Here is a 17001-nt window from a genome sequence, read left to right as displayed (position 1 = left end):
CACATCTTTAATTTTAAAAAAGAGATAAACTAGTAATCTATAAGAGTTTTGCAATTTCCAGATGCTCCGACAAGAATTTGTTCTTTTCTTCAGAAGTGAGCTTATCTTTAGGTATGAGACTGGGTATCTAAGTCAAGGTTACTGCCGGTCTACACTTAAACATAATTTCGAGAACTTTTCTGTACAGGCTTCATTCTACGGCAATTTTAAAACTGATTAAGCAATTTGTTTGCTTGAGTAATTTATGTCTATTACTTACAATTCATGACAACATTTATGATCATAGATAAAAAGATGATTCACTATCAAAAACCCCATAATACAGAGAATATAATATAGCATAATGTTTATGATTTATAATCCAGATTCCAATTATGGATTCTAACCAAACTTTGACACAGAAGTCTCTTACCACTTGTTGTAACATTATAAGATCACTGGTAGGTGTCCATGACTTTTGCTTATTAAAATAAGCAAAAGTTTCAGTGAGAGACTTAAGAAAATGAAGAATAAAAATATAAGCAATTGTATAGATGCCTTCACATTGAATTTAATAAAATGTAATGCAAAGACAGGCTATCTGGGATAGTCTAGCATTCTCAGACGTGGGAGACTTGAAGCGAGGGGTTTTCAAGGGCTAGTCTGGAAAACATGGTGAATAACTAAAACTGCTTGTGAATGAAGAAAAGTGGTGATAATTCTAAAAAAAATATTTAAAACCATCTATTTATTTTAATTTTCTTCAAAGACTCTTTCACATCCTTGTTCCTCAGACTGTAAATCAGTGGATTCAGCATGGGAATTACAAGGGTGTAAAATAAAGAAGTCATTTTGTCTTGATCCAGGGAGTAAGAAGAGCTTGGACGAAAATAGGTGAAGAGTAGGGTTCCCTGAAAAATAGCAACTGCAGTCAAGTGTGAGGTGCAGGTAGAGAAGGCTTTGAATCTTCCCTCAGTAGAGTGGATTTTTAAGACTGATGAGATGATATAACAATAAGAAACAAGGACCCCTGAGATGGTGCTCAGTTCAAGGAAACCATAAATGGTAAATAATGCCAGCTCATTTATTTGAGTGTCTGAGCAGGAAAGAAGGTAAAGAGGAGGCAAATCACAGAAGAAATGGTTGATCTCATTGGACCCACAGAAACATAGGCGGAATGCCAAAGTTGTATGTATCAAAGCATCTGATGTTCCCACCAGGTAAACTGCAGCCATGAGCATGGAACACAATCTGCTAGACATGTTTACTGTCGAGCAAAGGGTTGCTAATGGCCTGATACCTATCAAAGGCCATCACTGCCAGGAGCACACACTCAGAGTCTGCAAAGGTACAGGAAATGAAGAACTGAGTAGCACAGCCCCAGAAGGGAATTGACTTATTTTTGCCAAAGATATCTACTAGCATCTTGGGGCCAATTGCAGTGGAATAGCAGAGATCACAGAAAGAAAGGTGGCTCAGGAAAAAGTACATCGGTGTGTGAAGCTGTGGATCCATTCTGATCAAAATGATCATACCAAGATTCCCCAAAAGGTTGATGAGATAGATGAGTAGAAATATGGCAAACAGTGTCCCTTTCATCTCAGCATTATTAGTAACTCCCACGAAAATGAATTCATTCAGTGAGCAGTTTCCTATGCCCATTTTTCTTCCTGTCTATACGTTTGAGGAAAGAAATAGAAAATACATACACATTTTAACCTCTGGGTATCAACAAATAGAACACAATTCAGTTATTTCTCATCCATTTTATAGTATAGAAATGTTAGAGTCCTGATTCTTTCTTAATCTATTTCTTAATGACAAACATTGGCATTATCTGAGATAGACAGTTGAGAAACTGAGATGAGTCTATGCACCACATTAATAATGAAATGAAATAAACACAGATGTTAGAGACACAGATTTTACATGAAGGGACTATTATTTCTGTTCTTTATTGTATTAAAACACAAATTATTTTAGTTATTTGTTTTCTGAACAATCAAATGAGCTTAAAACATGTTATTGATTTATAGTCATTGATAATAACTTTAAAAATGAATAAATAGGCTTAGTTATAGAAATGCAAATCCAAAAAAAATTTAGTAAAAACTAAGACAGCTATTTTTTTTTGTTTTTTTTTAATGTTTTTAATTGAACTAAAGTTACATGAGTTCCCCTTCCCTTTCTCAAGCTAGCACCATGCAAGTTACCCTCCCTCTCTACCGCATTCCATGCCCAACTCTCTATTTGAGAGCAGCATTTTACTATATTCTGTGTGTGTACAAGTCCATGTGCAAATATACATAAATATAGAATCTATTGACTTTTTTGTTGGTTGTATTTATATACTCTAGTCATTTTTCTTTGTCTATTCTATTTTATGTTGTAATTTACTGAGACACAAGATAACATTTATTTGATCATTGCTATTAGAATACGTTATGTTTGCAATATTAGTCCTTATCCATCGTTAGTAGTGGCCTGGTACCAAAGTATAATTCTTTTGACAAGTTAGATGGCTAAAAACAGGCAGCATCCAAAAAAATTATCACATAGATCTGGGTTTAGCTATTTACATTTTTAACAATTAAAAAAAATGCAATCAGAATGGAGCACAATAAATGTTCTAAAATACATCTGCTTTCTTATGCATATGTGCATTTTCATGTATGTTTTTCTTATATGTATATGCATATTTCTATGTTTTTAGTGAGCAATAGAATTCCAAAGACAGATACTTTTGCATTATTCAGATTGTGTAAATAATATGAAGAGTATTTTATTATATATAAACATTGCAAGCATTATTTGTATTTAAGTCACTTAAATCCACATAAATGGCCATGAAAAATAGATGTCGTTCTGTCTTACGTTGAAAGGTTAGAATAAAATTGTGAAAAATCTATGTTGGTATACTAAAACGTTTTAGGAGAAACTTGATTCTGTTTAAAAAATAATATTCATTAATTGGCTTTAATAATCTTCTAAATTAAGCAGGCAATAAAATCATCCCTGAAAAAATGTTTCTAACTAAGAAAAATTAAAACTGCTTCATTTTTACCTTGATTCTGAGCATACAGACATGTAGAAACCCACCTGAGAAGAGCAACACTTAGTTGCCTGAACTCTGCACTATTTTATTATGCCAGCTGTCATGTGGGACTGAAGGCTGTGAAATCATTTCCCCCTGGCTTTGCTGTAACCAATTAATATTTTCTCCTATACTTTCCTCTGAAAATACATCACCATTTTTAGCAAACATGTAGCTTCAAGTGTTCACAACTTTATTTATTTCAGTAAGGATGCTACTAGATACATATATATGTATACAGGTATATGTACAAATGCATATGCGCATATATATTCATATATATGTACATATGCAATCACAACATGTACATATATATGTGCACACTTTTGTATATGTAGATAAAAGATAGATAGATGATAGATAGACAGAAGATGATAGATGATAGATAGATAGATAGATAGATAGATAATAGATAGATAGATAGATAGAACTTAGTAAGTATACATGATAAAGTTGTTAATTTTCTACAATCTCAGGATCCATTCCTATGTTTACTTTTGAAAGTACTCCTCTTTGGTTAGTAATAAAGTTAATGACCTTTATGGATAAATTATTTTTGAATAGGTATTTTAATTGTAGTGAATGTCACTGTCACCCAAATTTCATAACCAAAAAATATTTTACTTTAAAAAATATTTATTGAAAATAGATTCTTCTCTCATGCAATGCATCCTGAACATTGTTTTCCAACCCCTCCATTTCTCCTAGTTTCCTCACCTTTCCTCTCTCCCAGACTCCCTCTCCAATTATTTGTAAAAAAAATAACAGACCTTTCAAAGACAATATCAAAGCGGGTCAAGATAATACACAATAAGACAAGGTAAAGGCCCTCATATTGATACTGGACATGGCAACTAAATAAGAGGAAAAGAGTCTCAAGAGCAGGAAAAAGAGCCAGAGATACATTAAGTTGGAGCGAGACAGAAATAGTACCCTTGGAGTCCAAAAGAAGGTACTGAATTTTCTATGGTTACACCTAATTTGTTCCCAGGAACTGAACTTGCAAGGGTATCATGTACTCTTAAACACCAAGCCATCTCTCCAGTCAAGTAGGATATATTTTAGGGTGGTATAATTCTCTTCTTTTAATTCTATGTGAAGTTTCACTATTTAACTTCATTTGTAACACATTTTCATTATTTAACTTCATTTGTAACACACCAGTTACAGTTTCCCACAGGCATTTTGTATACTTAATATTATAAAAATGACAACTCTATCAAAACTAGTTTACAGATCCAACACATTTTCAATCAAAATACTCATTTCAATCTTCAGAGAAAGAAAAAAAAATATCGTGGAATAGAAAGAGAATCACAAAAGACTCAAGATAATTCAGAAATCTTGACTGAAAAGAAAAATGCTGAGACTATTGCCAGTACATATTTCGATATATTTTACAGAGTTAGAATAATAAACAGAATATCATAATACTGTAACAAAATTATACCTGTTAGAATCAAACAGAATACCTAAGCATGAGTCCTTCTAAGTACTATCATCTGATATTTCACAAAGAAGTCAAAAACATAAATTAGAGAAATCATAGTATGTTCAGCAAATGGAACAGAAAACCGGGTGTCCACGTGAAGAAGGAAAGAATCATTCCTGTCTGTATGGTTGTACAAAAAATTAATTCAAATGTTCAAAGACCTAAATGCAAAACCAGAAATCCTGCATTTGTTATAATAAATAGACAGTGCCCTGCAAGATATACAATAGGAAGAACATTTTATAATGTAGCCTCTGTTTTTGATTAAGCCCACATTTACAAACTTGAAATATAATACTATAATTATAAAATCCAAAAATTCTGTTAATAAAGAAGTCACCCAAGTGAAGAAGAAGCTCACAGAATGGGAGAAATATTAAACCAATAATATACATGGCCAAGATTACTACATGGATAAAAATGGAACCCCAAAGCAAAGTCATGGAGACAAGTGAGCCAGTTACAAATGGGGTCCTGAACCGAGCATTTTCATCCAGAGATATAAATGTAACTAAGAAATAATTCAAAAAGAGATTCATCAGCTTTAGCAATTAGGAAAATGAAAATTAAAACATATTCATTGCTCAACTGTAGACAGACAAAATAGCTTATAGGGATTTTCCTTCTTCTTATTTGAATCAGAAAAGAACGCAATATGTTTGTTTAAAGAAAATAGCATTTCTGACTGAAAGGTGAGTAAATCATTGTTTTAAAATTTGCTACATTTGATATTTTATTAAACTCAAATAAACTAGAAATAGATAAGATCTGATTTAACTGCAATAAAACTATTTAAAGAGCATTGTGTTAATATAAAATTATCATTTATCATTTTTCCTGAAATTAGCAGGAAAAATTGACACCAATTTTAATTCAATTCCATCTACACTAACAATGATAATATGTATAATTAAATACATTTTCTCCCATGACAAGCCATTCAAATTTATATTACATTTTGTTTAATTCTTTTTAAGACTTTATGTATTTTTATTTAATGTTGGTCAGTCTCTTGTGTGTCTTTGAGTATGTGTACCACATCTATTCTAAGCACACATAGGGACCAGAAGAGGGCATCTGAATGCCGGGAGTACAGTTACAGATGGCCATAACCTCACCAGTTTGTGTTAAAATTCTAACCAGTCCTCTGCTAGAGTTACAAGTGCTCTTAGTCACTCTCAACTTTACACTGCTTTTAACATACTATGTATTTGAATTGATGCACGCGACATTCTGTCTCTCGTGGTCTTTTTAGTAACATAGACACTTCACCATTTGAAATGATGAAAAGATCATTTATGAAGTTTTCCAGAAACTGAAGGTGGAAAATACAGTGGGGATACAATTTGACATATGCTAAAATTTATTCTAGGAACAGGTACTGTAGATAGCATACATTGTGTGAATCCATCAAGTGCCAATTAAATAGTGTATGAACTGTATACCAATTAAATATTCAAATGGTAATTACAGAGACAAAATCAATGAAGCATTTCAAAACTGGAAGATGAACTGAACATAATTGCGTTAGAAACATTTCATCAAGGTAGAAATTTCATTTTCATTAGATTCTGATTCAGTTAAATAAAATGTAGATTATATTTTGCTGTTAATATATATGTATATATAATTTCTATATATTTTAAAATATAAAATAAATCTGAAATATTCATTTTGACAAATCAAGTTGATGACAATAGAAAGGAATTGTAGTGTCATTTTTAATGAGAAACTTACTGTACCCACAAGGGGATATAAGTCCATGAATAAAATTAATCACGTTTTCATAGCAACAAAGTCTAAGGGGAAAAGATGCAGGAATGTAAATCCCAGGTGATGTGATATACAATACAATAAAATGTTGTCATTCATGCTCTCCCACCTCAAAAAAGCTCCTGAGATCCCAAATCCAACAATACAAAATTAAAAATTACGTTTTAAGAAGGTGTCTAAATAATTTTTAAATTAATTAAATTTCATAGCCTACTTGGGCAATATGTTTAAAATCTAATAAAAAATGATATTTTACATTCAGAGCAGAAAGATTCTGACTGTACTTAATAGTCCCTATTGAACCATATTTTAATTATTTTCCTTAACAGATTATGTACCTACAACTGTGTGTAGATGCATATGTGAAATCAAAGGCTATGCTACTTGTCTGTAATTTTTTCTACCATTTTATAAAATTTTATTGAAATAAAGATTCATACATGTCTCTTTTATGGTCCTCATTGTTGTCTAGGTTATCTGGGATTGTGAATTGTGGGCTGGTTTTCTTTGCTTTATGTCTAAAAGCCACGTATGAGTGAATATATTTGTTGTTTGTCTTCCTGAGTCTGAGTTACCTCACTCAGTATGATGTTTTCTAGATCCATCAATTTGTCTGCAAATCTCAAGATGTTATTTTTTTCAGCTATGTAGTACTCCATTTTGTAAATGTACCACATTTTCCTTATCCATTTTTCAGTTGAGGGGCATTTAGATTATTTCCAGGTTCTGGCTATGACAAACAATGCTGCTATGAATATAGTTGAGCACATGTCCTTGTGGCACAATTGAGCATCCTTTGGGTATATACCCAAAAGTGGTATTGCTGGGTCTTGAGGAAGGTTGTTTCCTAATTTTCTGAGAAATCATCATATTGATATCCAAAGGGTTGTACCAGTTTGCACTCCAACCAGCAATGCAGAGAGTTTCCTTTACCCACAACCTCTCCAGCATAAGCTGTAATCAGTTTTTTTTATTTATTTTATCTTGGCTAGTCTTATAGGTGTAAGATGGAATCTCAGAGTTGTTACGATCTGCATTTCTGTAATAGCTAAGATTGTTGCATATTTCTTTAAGTACTTTTTATTTCACACATTTTAGATTCCTCTCTTCAGAGTTCTCTATTTAGGTTACTTGTATCATTTTGTAGCCTTTTCCTTTAAAAGATTAGAAGATTTATTCTTTGGTTCTAATTACTCTCCTAAAATATACAATAAACTTTATGGACAAAACATCACAGTTTTGAAAACAAAAATAATCAAAATTGTTTATTTCTTACTATGTACTAATAAGCATGTACTTTGCTGACAAAGAGTAGAAGGTGGTAACTCTTTTATTCATTAGTAATATAGTTATCACTTCTAAACTTAAGTTTTTCATAGCATCTTGATATTTTGGAGATAATTTTACGAATAGCCTAATATTAAATCCAGTGAATTTAAAACTGCAATATCTCAAAACTTAGTTTCACTAAAAAACCCTGAATTGGGATCTTGGGGGTGGGGTGGGATGAGGGTAAGGGGAGATGGGGAGAGAAAAGGTAGAAGGGAAGGAGGAGAGACTTGGGGAGTATCAACATAGTAAAAATGGCAATTCTACCAAAGGCAATTTATAGATTCAATGCAATCCCCATCAAGATCCCATCAAAATTCTTCACAGATCTGGAGAGGACAATAATCAACTTTATATGGAAAAACAAAAAACCCAGGATAGCCAAAACAATCCTATACAATAAAGGATCTTCTGGAGGCATTACCATCCCTGACTTCAAACTCTATTAAAGAGCTACAGTAATGAAAACAGTGTGGTACTGGCATAAAAACAGAGAAGTCGACCAATGGAATCGTATAGAAGACCCGGATTTTATCCCACAAACCTATGAACACCTCTTTTTCGATAAAGGAGCTAAAAGTATACAATGGAAGAAAGAAAGCATCTTCAACAAATGGTGCTGGCACAACTGGATGTCAACCTGTAGAAGAATGAAAATAGACCCATATCTATCACCGTGCACAAAACTCAAGTCCAAATGGATTAAAGACCTCAATATCAGCCCGAACACACTGAAAATGATAGAAGAGAAAGTGGGAAATACCCTACAACAGATGGGCACAGGCGATCGCTTCCTATGTATAACCCCAGAAGCACAGACATTAAGGGCAATATTGAATAAATGGGACCTACTTAAACTGAGAAGCTTCTGTAAAGCAAAGGACATGGTCACTAAGACACAAAGGCAACCTACTGACTGGGTGAAGATCTTCACTAACCCCGCAACAGACAAAGGTGTGATCTCCAAAATATATAGAGAACTCAAGAAACTAGACTTTAAAATGATAATTAACCCAATTAAAAAATGGGGCACTGAACTGAACAGAGAATTCTCAACAGAAGAAGTTCAAATGGCCAAAAGACACTTAAGGTCGTGCTCAACTTCCTTAGCAATCAGGGAAATGCAAATCAAAACAACTTTGAGATATCATCTTACACCTGTCAGAATGGCTAAAGTCAAAAACACCAAGGATAACCTTTGCTGGAGAGGCTGTGGAGGAACGGGTACCCTCATCCATTGCTGGTGGGAATGCAATCTTGTGCAACCACTGTGGAAGTCAGTGTTTCGGTTTCTCAGGAAATTCGGGATCAACTTACCCCTGGACCCAGCAATACCACTTCTGGGAATATACCCAAGAGATGCTCTATCATATGACAAAAGCATTTGTTCAACTATATTTATAGCAGTATTGTTTGTAATAGCCAGAACCTGGAAACAACCTAGATGCCCTTCAGTGGAAGAATGGATGAAGAAAGTATGGAATATATACACGCTAGAGTACTACGCTGCGGTAAAAAACAATGACTTCTCGAATTTTGCATGCAAATAGATGGAAATAGAAAACACTATCCTGAGTGAGGTGTCCCAGACCCAAAAAGATGAACATGGGATGTACTCGCTCATAATTGGTTTCTAGCCATAAATAAGGGCCACGGAGTCTACAATAGGTGAACCTAAAGAAGCTAAGTAAGAAGGTGAACCCAAGGAAAAACATATAGTTATCCTCTTGGCTAAGGGAAGTAGACCAAATTGCTGGGGAGAAACAGGAGAATTGGGATAAAGGAAGGGTGGATAGGGGAGCACGGAACCACAATTCTTAGTTAAGGGAGCCACTTTAGGGTGGGCAAGAGACTTGACCTTAGAGGGGCTCCCAAGTGCCCAAGCCTAGGTTCCCAGTTAGTTCCTTGGGCAGCTGAGGATTGGGAACCTGAAATAACCCTAGCCTAGAGCAATACTGACGAATATCTTGCATATCATCATAGAACCTTCATCTGGTGATGGATAGAGATAGAGACAGAGACCCACACAGGAGCACTGGACTGAGCTCCCAAGGGCCCAATGAGGAGCAGAAGGAGGGAGAACATGAGCAAAGAAGTCGGGACCACGAGGCGTGCACCCATCCACTGAGACAGTGGAGCTGATCTACTGCGAGCTCTCCAAGGCCAGCTGGACTGTGACCGAAAAAGCACGGGATAAAACCGGACTCTCTGAACATGGCGAACAATGAGGGCTGATGAGACACCAAGGACAATGGCAGGGGGTTTTGATCCTACTTAATGTGCTGGCTTTGTGGGAGCCTAGCCAGTTTGGATGTTCACCTTCCTAGATATGGACGGAGTTGAGAGGACCTAGGACTTACCACAGGGCAGGGAATCCGGACTGCTCTGTGGACTGGAGAGGGAGGGGGAGAGGAGTGGAGGGAGGGGGAGAAGGGTGGGAGGAGGAGGAGAAGGGTGGGAGGAGGGGGAGGGAAATGGGAGGCTGGGAGGAGGTGGAAACTTATTTTTTGTTTATGTTTTTTTTTCTTCTTTTCTCAATAAAAAAATTTATATAAAAAAATAAAATACAATAAAAGTATTTTTGATGAAAAAAAAACCCTGTCTTGGAAAAAAAAAAGACAAGTATCAAGAACAGCATAGCCACTAAGCAGACAAATAGTTCATGCACTAATGTATCCCCACAGGCTAGCTTGAGAATGAGAGGTAAGCCACAGAAGAAGTGGTTGATTTTATTAGAACTGCAGAAATATAGAGAGAATAACTGAAAGGTTTGTCCTGTCTGGACTGGAATGCCACTGAGCCAGGAGTCTGTGATCATCTGAATACTCTTTGTTGGGTTCATAACTAGATGGTGGTATAGAGAGTTGCATGCTGTGGGAGAATGTTCTTGTATACTGTAAAGATTTGTCAGTCATATTTGTTTAATAAATTTCTGATTGACCAGTAACCAAGCAGAAAGCAGAGGCAGGGTGACCAGTCTAGGAAAATTCTGGGAAGAGGAAAGGAGGAGACAGTCATCACTTTGATGCGGAGGAAGCAAGATGAAAAGGTACCAATTCATGTTGTTAAACATTGAAAAGAATCATATGTTAAGTTACAATAGCTAGTTAGTCTTGTAGCTAAGAGGCATAAGAGTTTATAATTAATATAAGCCTCTGTGTGGTTATTTGGGATTGATGACTATAGGACCAAATGTGACAGAAATTTTTGACTTCAAAATGTGACCTTGAGAAGGGATTCTAGGCACAAAAGAACAAAGCCAACTGTAGTTTCTTTAAAATGGCAGTCTGTTTGCTGGTGGTGATCTGAGGCATGGCTCCCTTAAAATAGGCTTCCTGATTTAGTGTTTGCAGTAAAAACTGTTCAGCTCCTCTAAGAGGCCCTGCCTCTAAAGATGGTGTTTATGGGAAGCTGGCAGGCAGCATATGTCTTGATAGTGAAATGGAACTAGAAATTCCACAAAGTGGTGACAAAAAACCATGGCTCCCTCTGGTACCAATGCCATGAACTAGACTCTCAAAACTAAGGAATGAGGTGGAGGCAACTATCAAAACCATGATTTTAATCCTAATCATGCTGAATGTCAGGTTAAAGATTCATGTATTCATTTAAATATAGAGATACACAGTAAAGACAGATTCAGATGGCAAAAACCTCTAAATGATTTACAATGTGTTTAGAAGTACATGTAGATTTGGGAGAGAAAAGAAAATGGATAGAGAAAGTCCTTTAACAAGGAAATAGAATAGTTAAGTATGATGGCACATGCCTTTAATCCCAACACTAGGGAGGCAGAGGCAGGCAGATCTCTGAGTCTGAGGCCCTGGATTCTGAGTGATTTTACAAGACAGCTAAAAATATACAGAAAAACCCTGTATATAAAGAAAAAAATAAAAAAATGAAAACAGAAGAAATAGAGCAAAAAACGTGTAAAGATGGAAAACTCACAGATAATTTGGATACTGTATGTTGTTGTGTTTTCTTTGAATTGTTTACTGCTGAAGAAGGAACAATAGCTGCTAAAACACACTTGACTATAAATGCTGTTGAATTAATTCAACCTATATATTTTGAAAATACTTTGCCTTCAAAATTTATTTCAAAATATATATTACTTTGGAGAAGAGTATTAGCTTTTGTTTTCATAAGAAATTAGAGGCTGTAAAGTCATTATTGGTTAATAGAAATGTTTGATCAAGGATTACGTCCTGAAAATTCCCCAATGGTAATGGATGGCCCAGATGATCCAACATTTGAGAGCATCTCTCTTGCAGTTTCTTCTGAGTTCTGCATCTAGAAAAGCTTTAAGGCTGCTGGTTGAGATGATCAATAATATTCCTGTCAAGATTCGATCAAAATCCTAAATTTTCCTTGGGTCCCCAAAGTTTTTCAGCTCTCCTAATCAACAAGAAGTATCCTAGTAAACTATGCCCACATTCCTGAAAGGTGATTAGGACTGGAGAGGGAGAGGGAGGGGCAGTGGAGGGAGTGGAAAAGAAATGGGAGGAGGGCAAGAGGTAGAAATAATAAATAAATAAATAAATAATAAAATTGCCATCTTGAAATTCATTCCTAAAAAGCTATCAATGAACTCATTAGTTTATCTTCCAATTAATATTTGCTCTTCAACATTTCCTTTTTCTTCACATTTCCCTACTTTCTAGACTCTACTTCCATTATTTAAACAATTCCATTAGATAGCAAATGTAGTTTTCTATATAATGTTTGAGTCTCTGTAGTCATGAATTGGGAGAATAAGAATTGCAATTTTCAACTTTTATAGAAACTATTGATTATATTATTCTTTCCAGTATTTATATTGACCAGCTGCCATTTTGTTATTTCCCTAAAGAAAAAAGAAACAACATGGCAGCAAAAAGGAGGTTGTCCTCCAGTCATGATTTAAGAGATGTCTATGATTGGTACACAGTTCACAGTCAAAACATTGATGCCAAATGGAAATGAGTTATGATCTTTGAAAACTGTTCATTTCTGACACATTTTATGATGATCAAATGTTAAAAGTATTTCTTAGCCATTTTCTAAATTTTCATATTAAATATTAAAATACTAAATAAATACTATTTAAGATAAAAGAATTTTATTAAAAGTAACTGTCAATGATAACTTAATGTTATATTGTGAAAATATTGCAATTGAGTACACAAAATGAATGAAAATGGCTAAAAAAGACTAATATTACTAAACTATGATTTCAAGGACAAAATCTAAATCACGAGGTTATTTTTAAAAAATAAATTATGAAATATTTAAACTTCCTTTTCAACTATTTAATTAAATATAGTACTTATAGAGACAATTGCTGGAAAAGAAAGAGAAACATTAGTTTAAATTATTTTTATGGTAGAATTAGGAACATTATACATGCTGTATTTGGTTAGATAAATATTGTGTTAAATTATTTTTAAATTGTTTAAAAATAAATTGTTTTTCAACATAAAAGCTGTTGTTCCAGAAGATTGAAATAGTACAAATGTAAAAGCCCTCATGTAATAGATTTCCACACAGAGGTCAAATCACCTTTCCAAAATACTAAAAAGGCATGCAACATTAGTGAGAGTTTTTGTTCATCTATTACTATAAGAATTTTTTTCATTTGTTTTTGTTCTGTTTTCTTATCGGGTATGGAAAAAAAGTTCCATAGGTAAAAATGAAATGGCTGGTTATTTCATAATATGTATAGTACATCTTTCAACAAAATAAATTTTATTTGTAATTTATTATCATTGTGAAAACAATTATTACATACTTAAATGAGAAGAGTCCTAGAAATGTTATACATACATACATACATAAAACAAATATAAAAAATATCTTCTAACTTTTCACACTCAATTACTGTTAATTCTTTATATTATAATTTCTCAGTATCAATTTTATATCCTTTTTACTTGGGGATAAACATCAGAGTCACAATAGTAACACCACATCTACAAAATGCAATGAACAGAAGTAGCAAGTTTGGGAATAAATATAGTTTATGGAAGCTTTCAGATAATAGACATGATTTTATTCTAGTAGAAAATTGCTAATGGAAAGGAAAATGACGAATAACACAGAACCAAGGAAGACCACCATCTCATTCAAAAAGATAGCCACACAGAGTAAGTAAATATACAAAGGGAGCGATGTCACAGAAGTGACTGATTTTCTAGAAACCCTAAAATGACAAAGAGAACATTTGCAAGTCTTGCCTGTGCAAACAAGGATTCTGCTGACATAAGAGCCCACCACTAACTGGGTCCATAGACCAGATATTAGCAAAGAGGGCTACAGAATTCCATGTAACTGTAGCTAGGAAGGAGCATTCTGTGGCATCCAGAATAAAGTGTCCCAGTATCACAGCTAGTTACAGAAATTAATTTAGACATTAGTGCACACACGACATTATTTCCTAAGTAACAATTTTCTCAGTGCGGCAATCACGTCCTTGTTCCTAAGACTGTATATCAAGGGATTAAACATGGGAGTCACAATGGTGTAGAATAGAGAGAACAGTTTGTCGGTTCCTGGAGAATGTTTGGACTTTGGTCTCAAGTAAGTAACGGTGGCTGATCCAAAAAATAAAAACACTACAAGCAAATGGGAAGAACAAGTGGAAAAAGCTTTTGCTCTTCCTGTGGCTGTTGGTAACATCAGAATGGTGGCAATGATTTTGCTATAAGAAGCAAGAATCAACATAAAAGGAAAAGCAGCAAAGAGGATAGCCACTAGGTAAACAGACAACTCATTAATAAATGTGTTTCCACAAGCTAGTTTGAGAATGGGAGGTAAGTCACAGAAGAAGTGGTTAATTCGATTAGAATTGCAAAAAGTTAGAGAGAATATCTGACAGGTTTGTGCTACTTGGAATGGCATTCCACCAAGCCAGGAGCCTGCAGCCAGCTGATTGCATTTTACTGGGTTCATGACCAAGGGATAGTGCAGAGGGTTGCAGATGGCCACATAGCGGTCAAAAGACATCACAGCCAGAAGGAAACATTCAGTGGCTCCCAGAATAAGGAAGAAGCATGTTTGTGTGGCACAGGCCAGCTTGGGTATGTTTCTATTCTGAGTACCAATGTTGTACAGAATTCTAGGAAGAGTGACAGATACATAACAGATTTCCAGAGAAGAAAAGTTTGCCAGGAAAAAATACATGGGCTTCTGTAGTGCAGGATCGAGGATGGTTATCACAATTATGGAGCTATTTCCAATTAGGATAATGATGTAAACTAAGGAGAACATTCCAAAGAGAAACCCCTGGAGGTTTGGAAGGTCAGAGAATCCCAGGAGGATGAAATGTGTGACTGTGGAGGCATTGTCCTCTGCTCTGATTTCTGCATGATCCATACTTTCAGATGATTTAGTTCAAAGTGGAAGTCACGTGACTGCATTTGTTTGTTTGTACTGCATATAAATTACAACCCAAACTTCTTAATTTTCTGAAAGAAAATAAGATACAAACACACATCTTATACATTCTGTTAAATGTTGAGAAAGTGTATTTCTTGCTAGTCAGAATATGCAATAAATATTCTCTGAATTTTCTGTTAATTTATACAGTTAGCATTTTGGTTGTTTTCTATTATTATGCATGCCACTTTTACTTTACTTCTCAATGAATCAAGTTCAAAATTTGAGTTAATATTCAGCTTAATAATGATTCAGTCTTTTAATTGACTGTTTATCACTTCCCAAATAATTTGTTTCATGCTTATTATATTGAGATTAATTTCATAAATTATTAAATAATAAACAGGTATTATTCAATACAAGAGTAATCTACCAAAGTATGTAAAATGTTTGAGGGATAATATATATTGACATTTTAATATAATCCTTCTTTTATGGGTTTGATGGTTTTATATATAGGTTCCTTTAGTATACCTGTACCCCAAATATAATACGGAATTTAAAATATTAAACTTTTTTCCAGTATACAGGTTGTGAAAACCAATGTTATAAATTTTATGCATATTGTAATGTTTTTGTCCTTAAATTGGAACTTAGGACAAAATAAAGAATGTTGAGGCCTTTTTATATCAAGATGCTGAATGGTCAGCAACTGCCCCATCTTCTCCCACCCACCTGCACACATGGTGAAGGAAGTGTAATCTAAGAGGTGCATCTCTCTATTTTGAATAAGTGTGTATTGTAGCAGAACTGTGCCTACCACAGCTCACTTTGGGCTGCTCTAAGTCTTCCATATGTACTCAGATTTGTATGTATACAGCTAGACCACTTGTTCCATTCTTCCATTTTAAGCATTTCAGGGGCTTATGCTTGAGAATCCTGGATGACCTCCTTAATTTTTGTATGATTCATTTACTTCCAGAGAAGTATTTTTCCATTTAAAACTTTTTACCTCCTATTTCTTACTTCTCAAAGCTTCACTATAAAACTTTCCAATTCTTAGAAATTTTTGAATTTGTTACATAATAACAAGCCCAAATATTCCTTTATTCCAAGTATCACAAACACAACTCATTATACCCCTCTCTAATCTTTCATCTACATGTTCTCTATCTACTCATGTATCCATTTATTTATTTTCAATAGTAGATATATTTTCTCTTATTGTGTGCAGCCATTGGACAGTATGTGGGAATAAAAAGATCATCCTCTCTGCCAGATAAACACTAACTGTATTATTCTCCTCATTATATTAACAAATTTTTACATTCAGTCATTTTCAGGAAAGGATGAATAAGGAAAGCCATTGTATAGAGGAATTTGGATTTTAATTTTGTTTTGACAGAGTTATATGTGGCTCGTTCAAAATTTCAGTTCAAATGATAAAGCAAATTGGGAAGGTATAGGGTTTGAAATTAACTTTGAATTCCTAAGGATTTTTTTAACATAAGTATGTTAAGTAAAAAAAAATTCTGTTTCCCTCTGTACTCTTCCATATTTCATTTTAATAATAGTGTTAAAGTAGTGATAGATTTGATTCTATTTTGTAAATGTATAGAATTTTATTGAGAAGATTTTAACATAAATATGTGAACTTACTATAACTGAAACTCAAAGTATACAAATACCGTTAGTAAAATGTGGCAGAGCTAAAGTCATTTGAAGATCATAAAAGTATTCCATAAAGTGTCTCTTCTTCATGATCATTTAAGCATATTTCTTCACGTATTTAACTCAGACAAGTATATATGAACGGCAATAAAAATACTGTACAGACAGATGATTTTCATGAAGACAAGGATATACTATGTTTCTAGTTATTGCCCTGATAATGTATCATTGTCATAATATAAATAATAAATAACTCTAAAGTGTGCCTTCTGCTTTGGTTTCTGTGTTTGATTATGGGAATGGTATG

General features: G+C 34.1%; 1 protein-coding gene and 1 pseudogene across 1 annotated transcript; both read right to left on the bottom strand.

The window, feature by feature from the left end:
* Positions 1-713: 713 nt before the first annotated feature.
* On the bottom strand, positions 714-1641 carry LOC121452435 (annotated as a pseudogene).
* A 12434-nt stretch (positions 1642-14075) lies between these two features.
* LOC121452521 (olfactory receptor 10AG1-like) lies at positions 14076-15020 on the bottom strand. The gene has a single exon (XM_041658697.1). The coding sequence runs from the start codon at positions 15018-15020 to the stop codon at positions 14076-14078; it is 945 nt and encodes a 314-aa protein (XP_041514631.1).
* Positions 15021-17001: the final 1981 nt, after the last annotated feature.

This window comes from Microtus oregoni, unplaced genomic scaffold (genome assembly GCF_018167655.1).
Source record: "Microtus oregoni isolate MIOR12 unplaced genomic scaffold, Mior012 000009F_ref0000495, whole genome shotgun sequence".
NCBI lineage: Eukaryota > Metazoa > Chordata > Mammalia > Rodentia > Cricetidae > Microtus > Microtus oregoni.
The sequence above is the reverse complement of the archived record's forward strand: the minus strand, read 5'-3'. Positions and strand labels throughout refer to the sequence as shown.

Coding starts and splice junctions, on each gene's coding strand:
- LOC121452521 (XM_041658697.1), bottom strand. CDS start 15,020: ATGGATCATGCAGAAATCAGAGCAGAGGACAATGCCTCCACAGTCACA.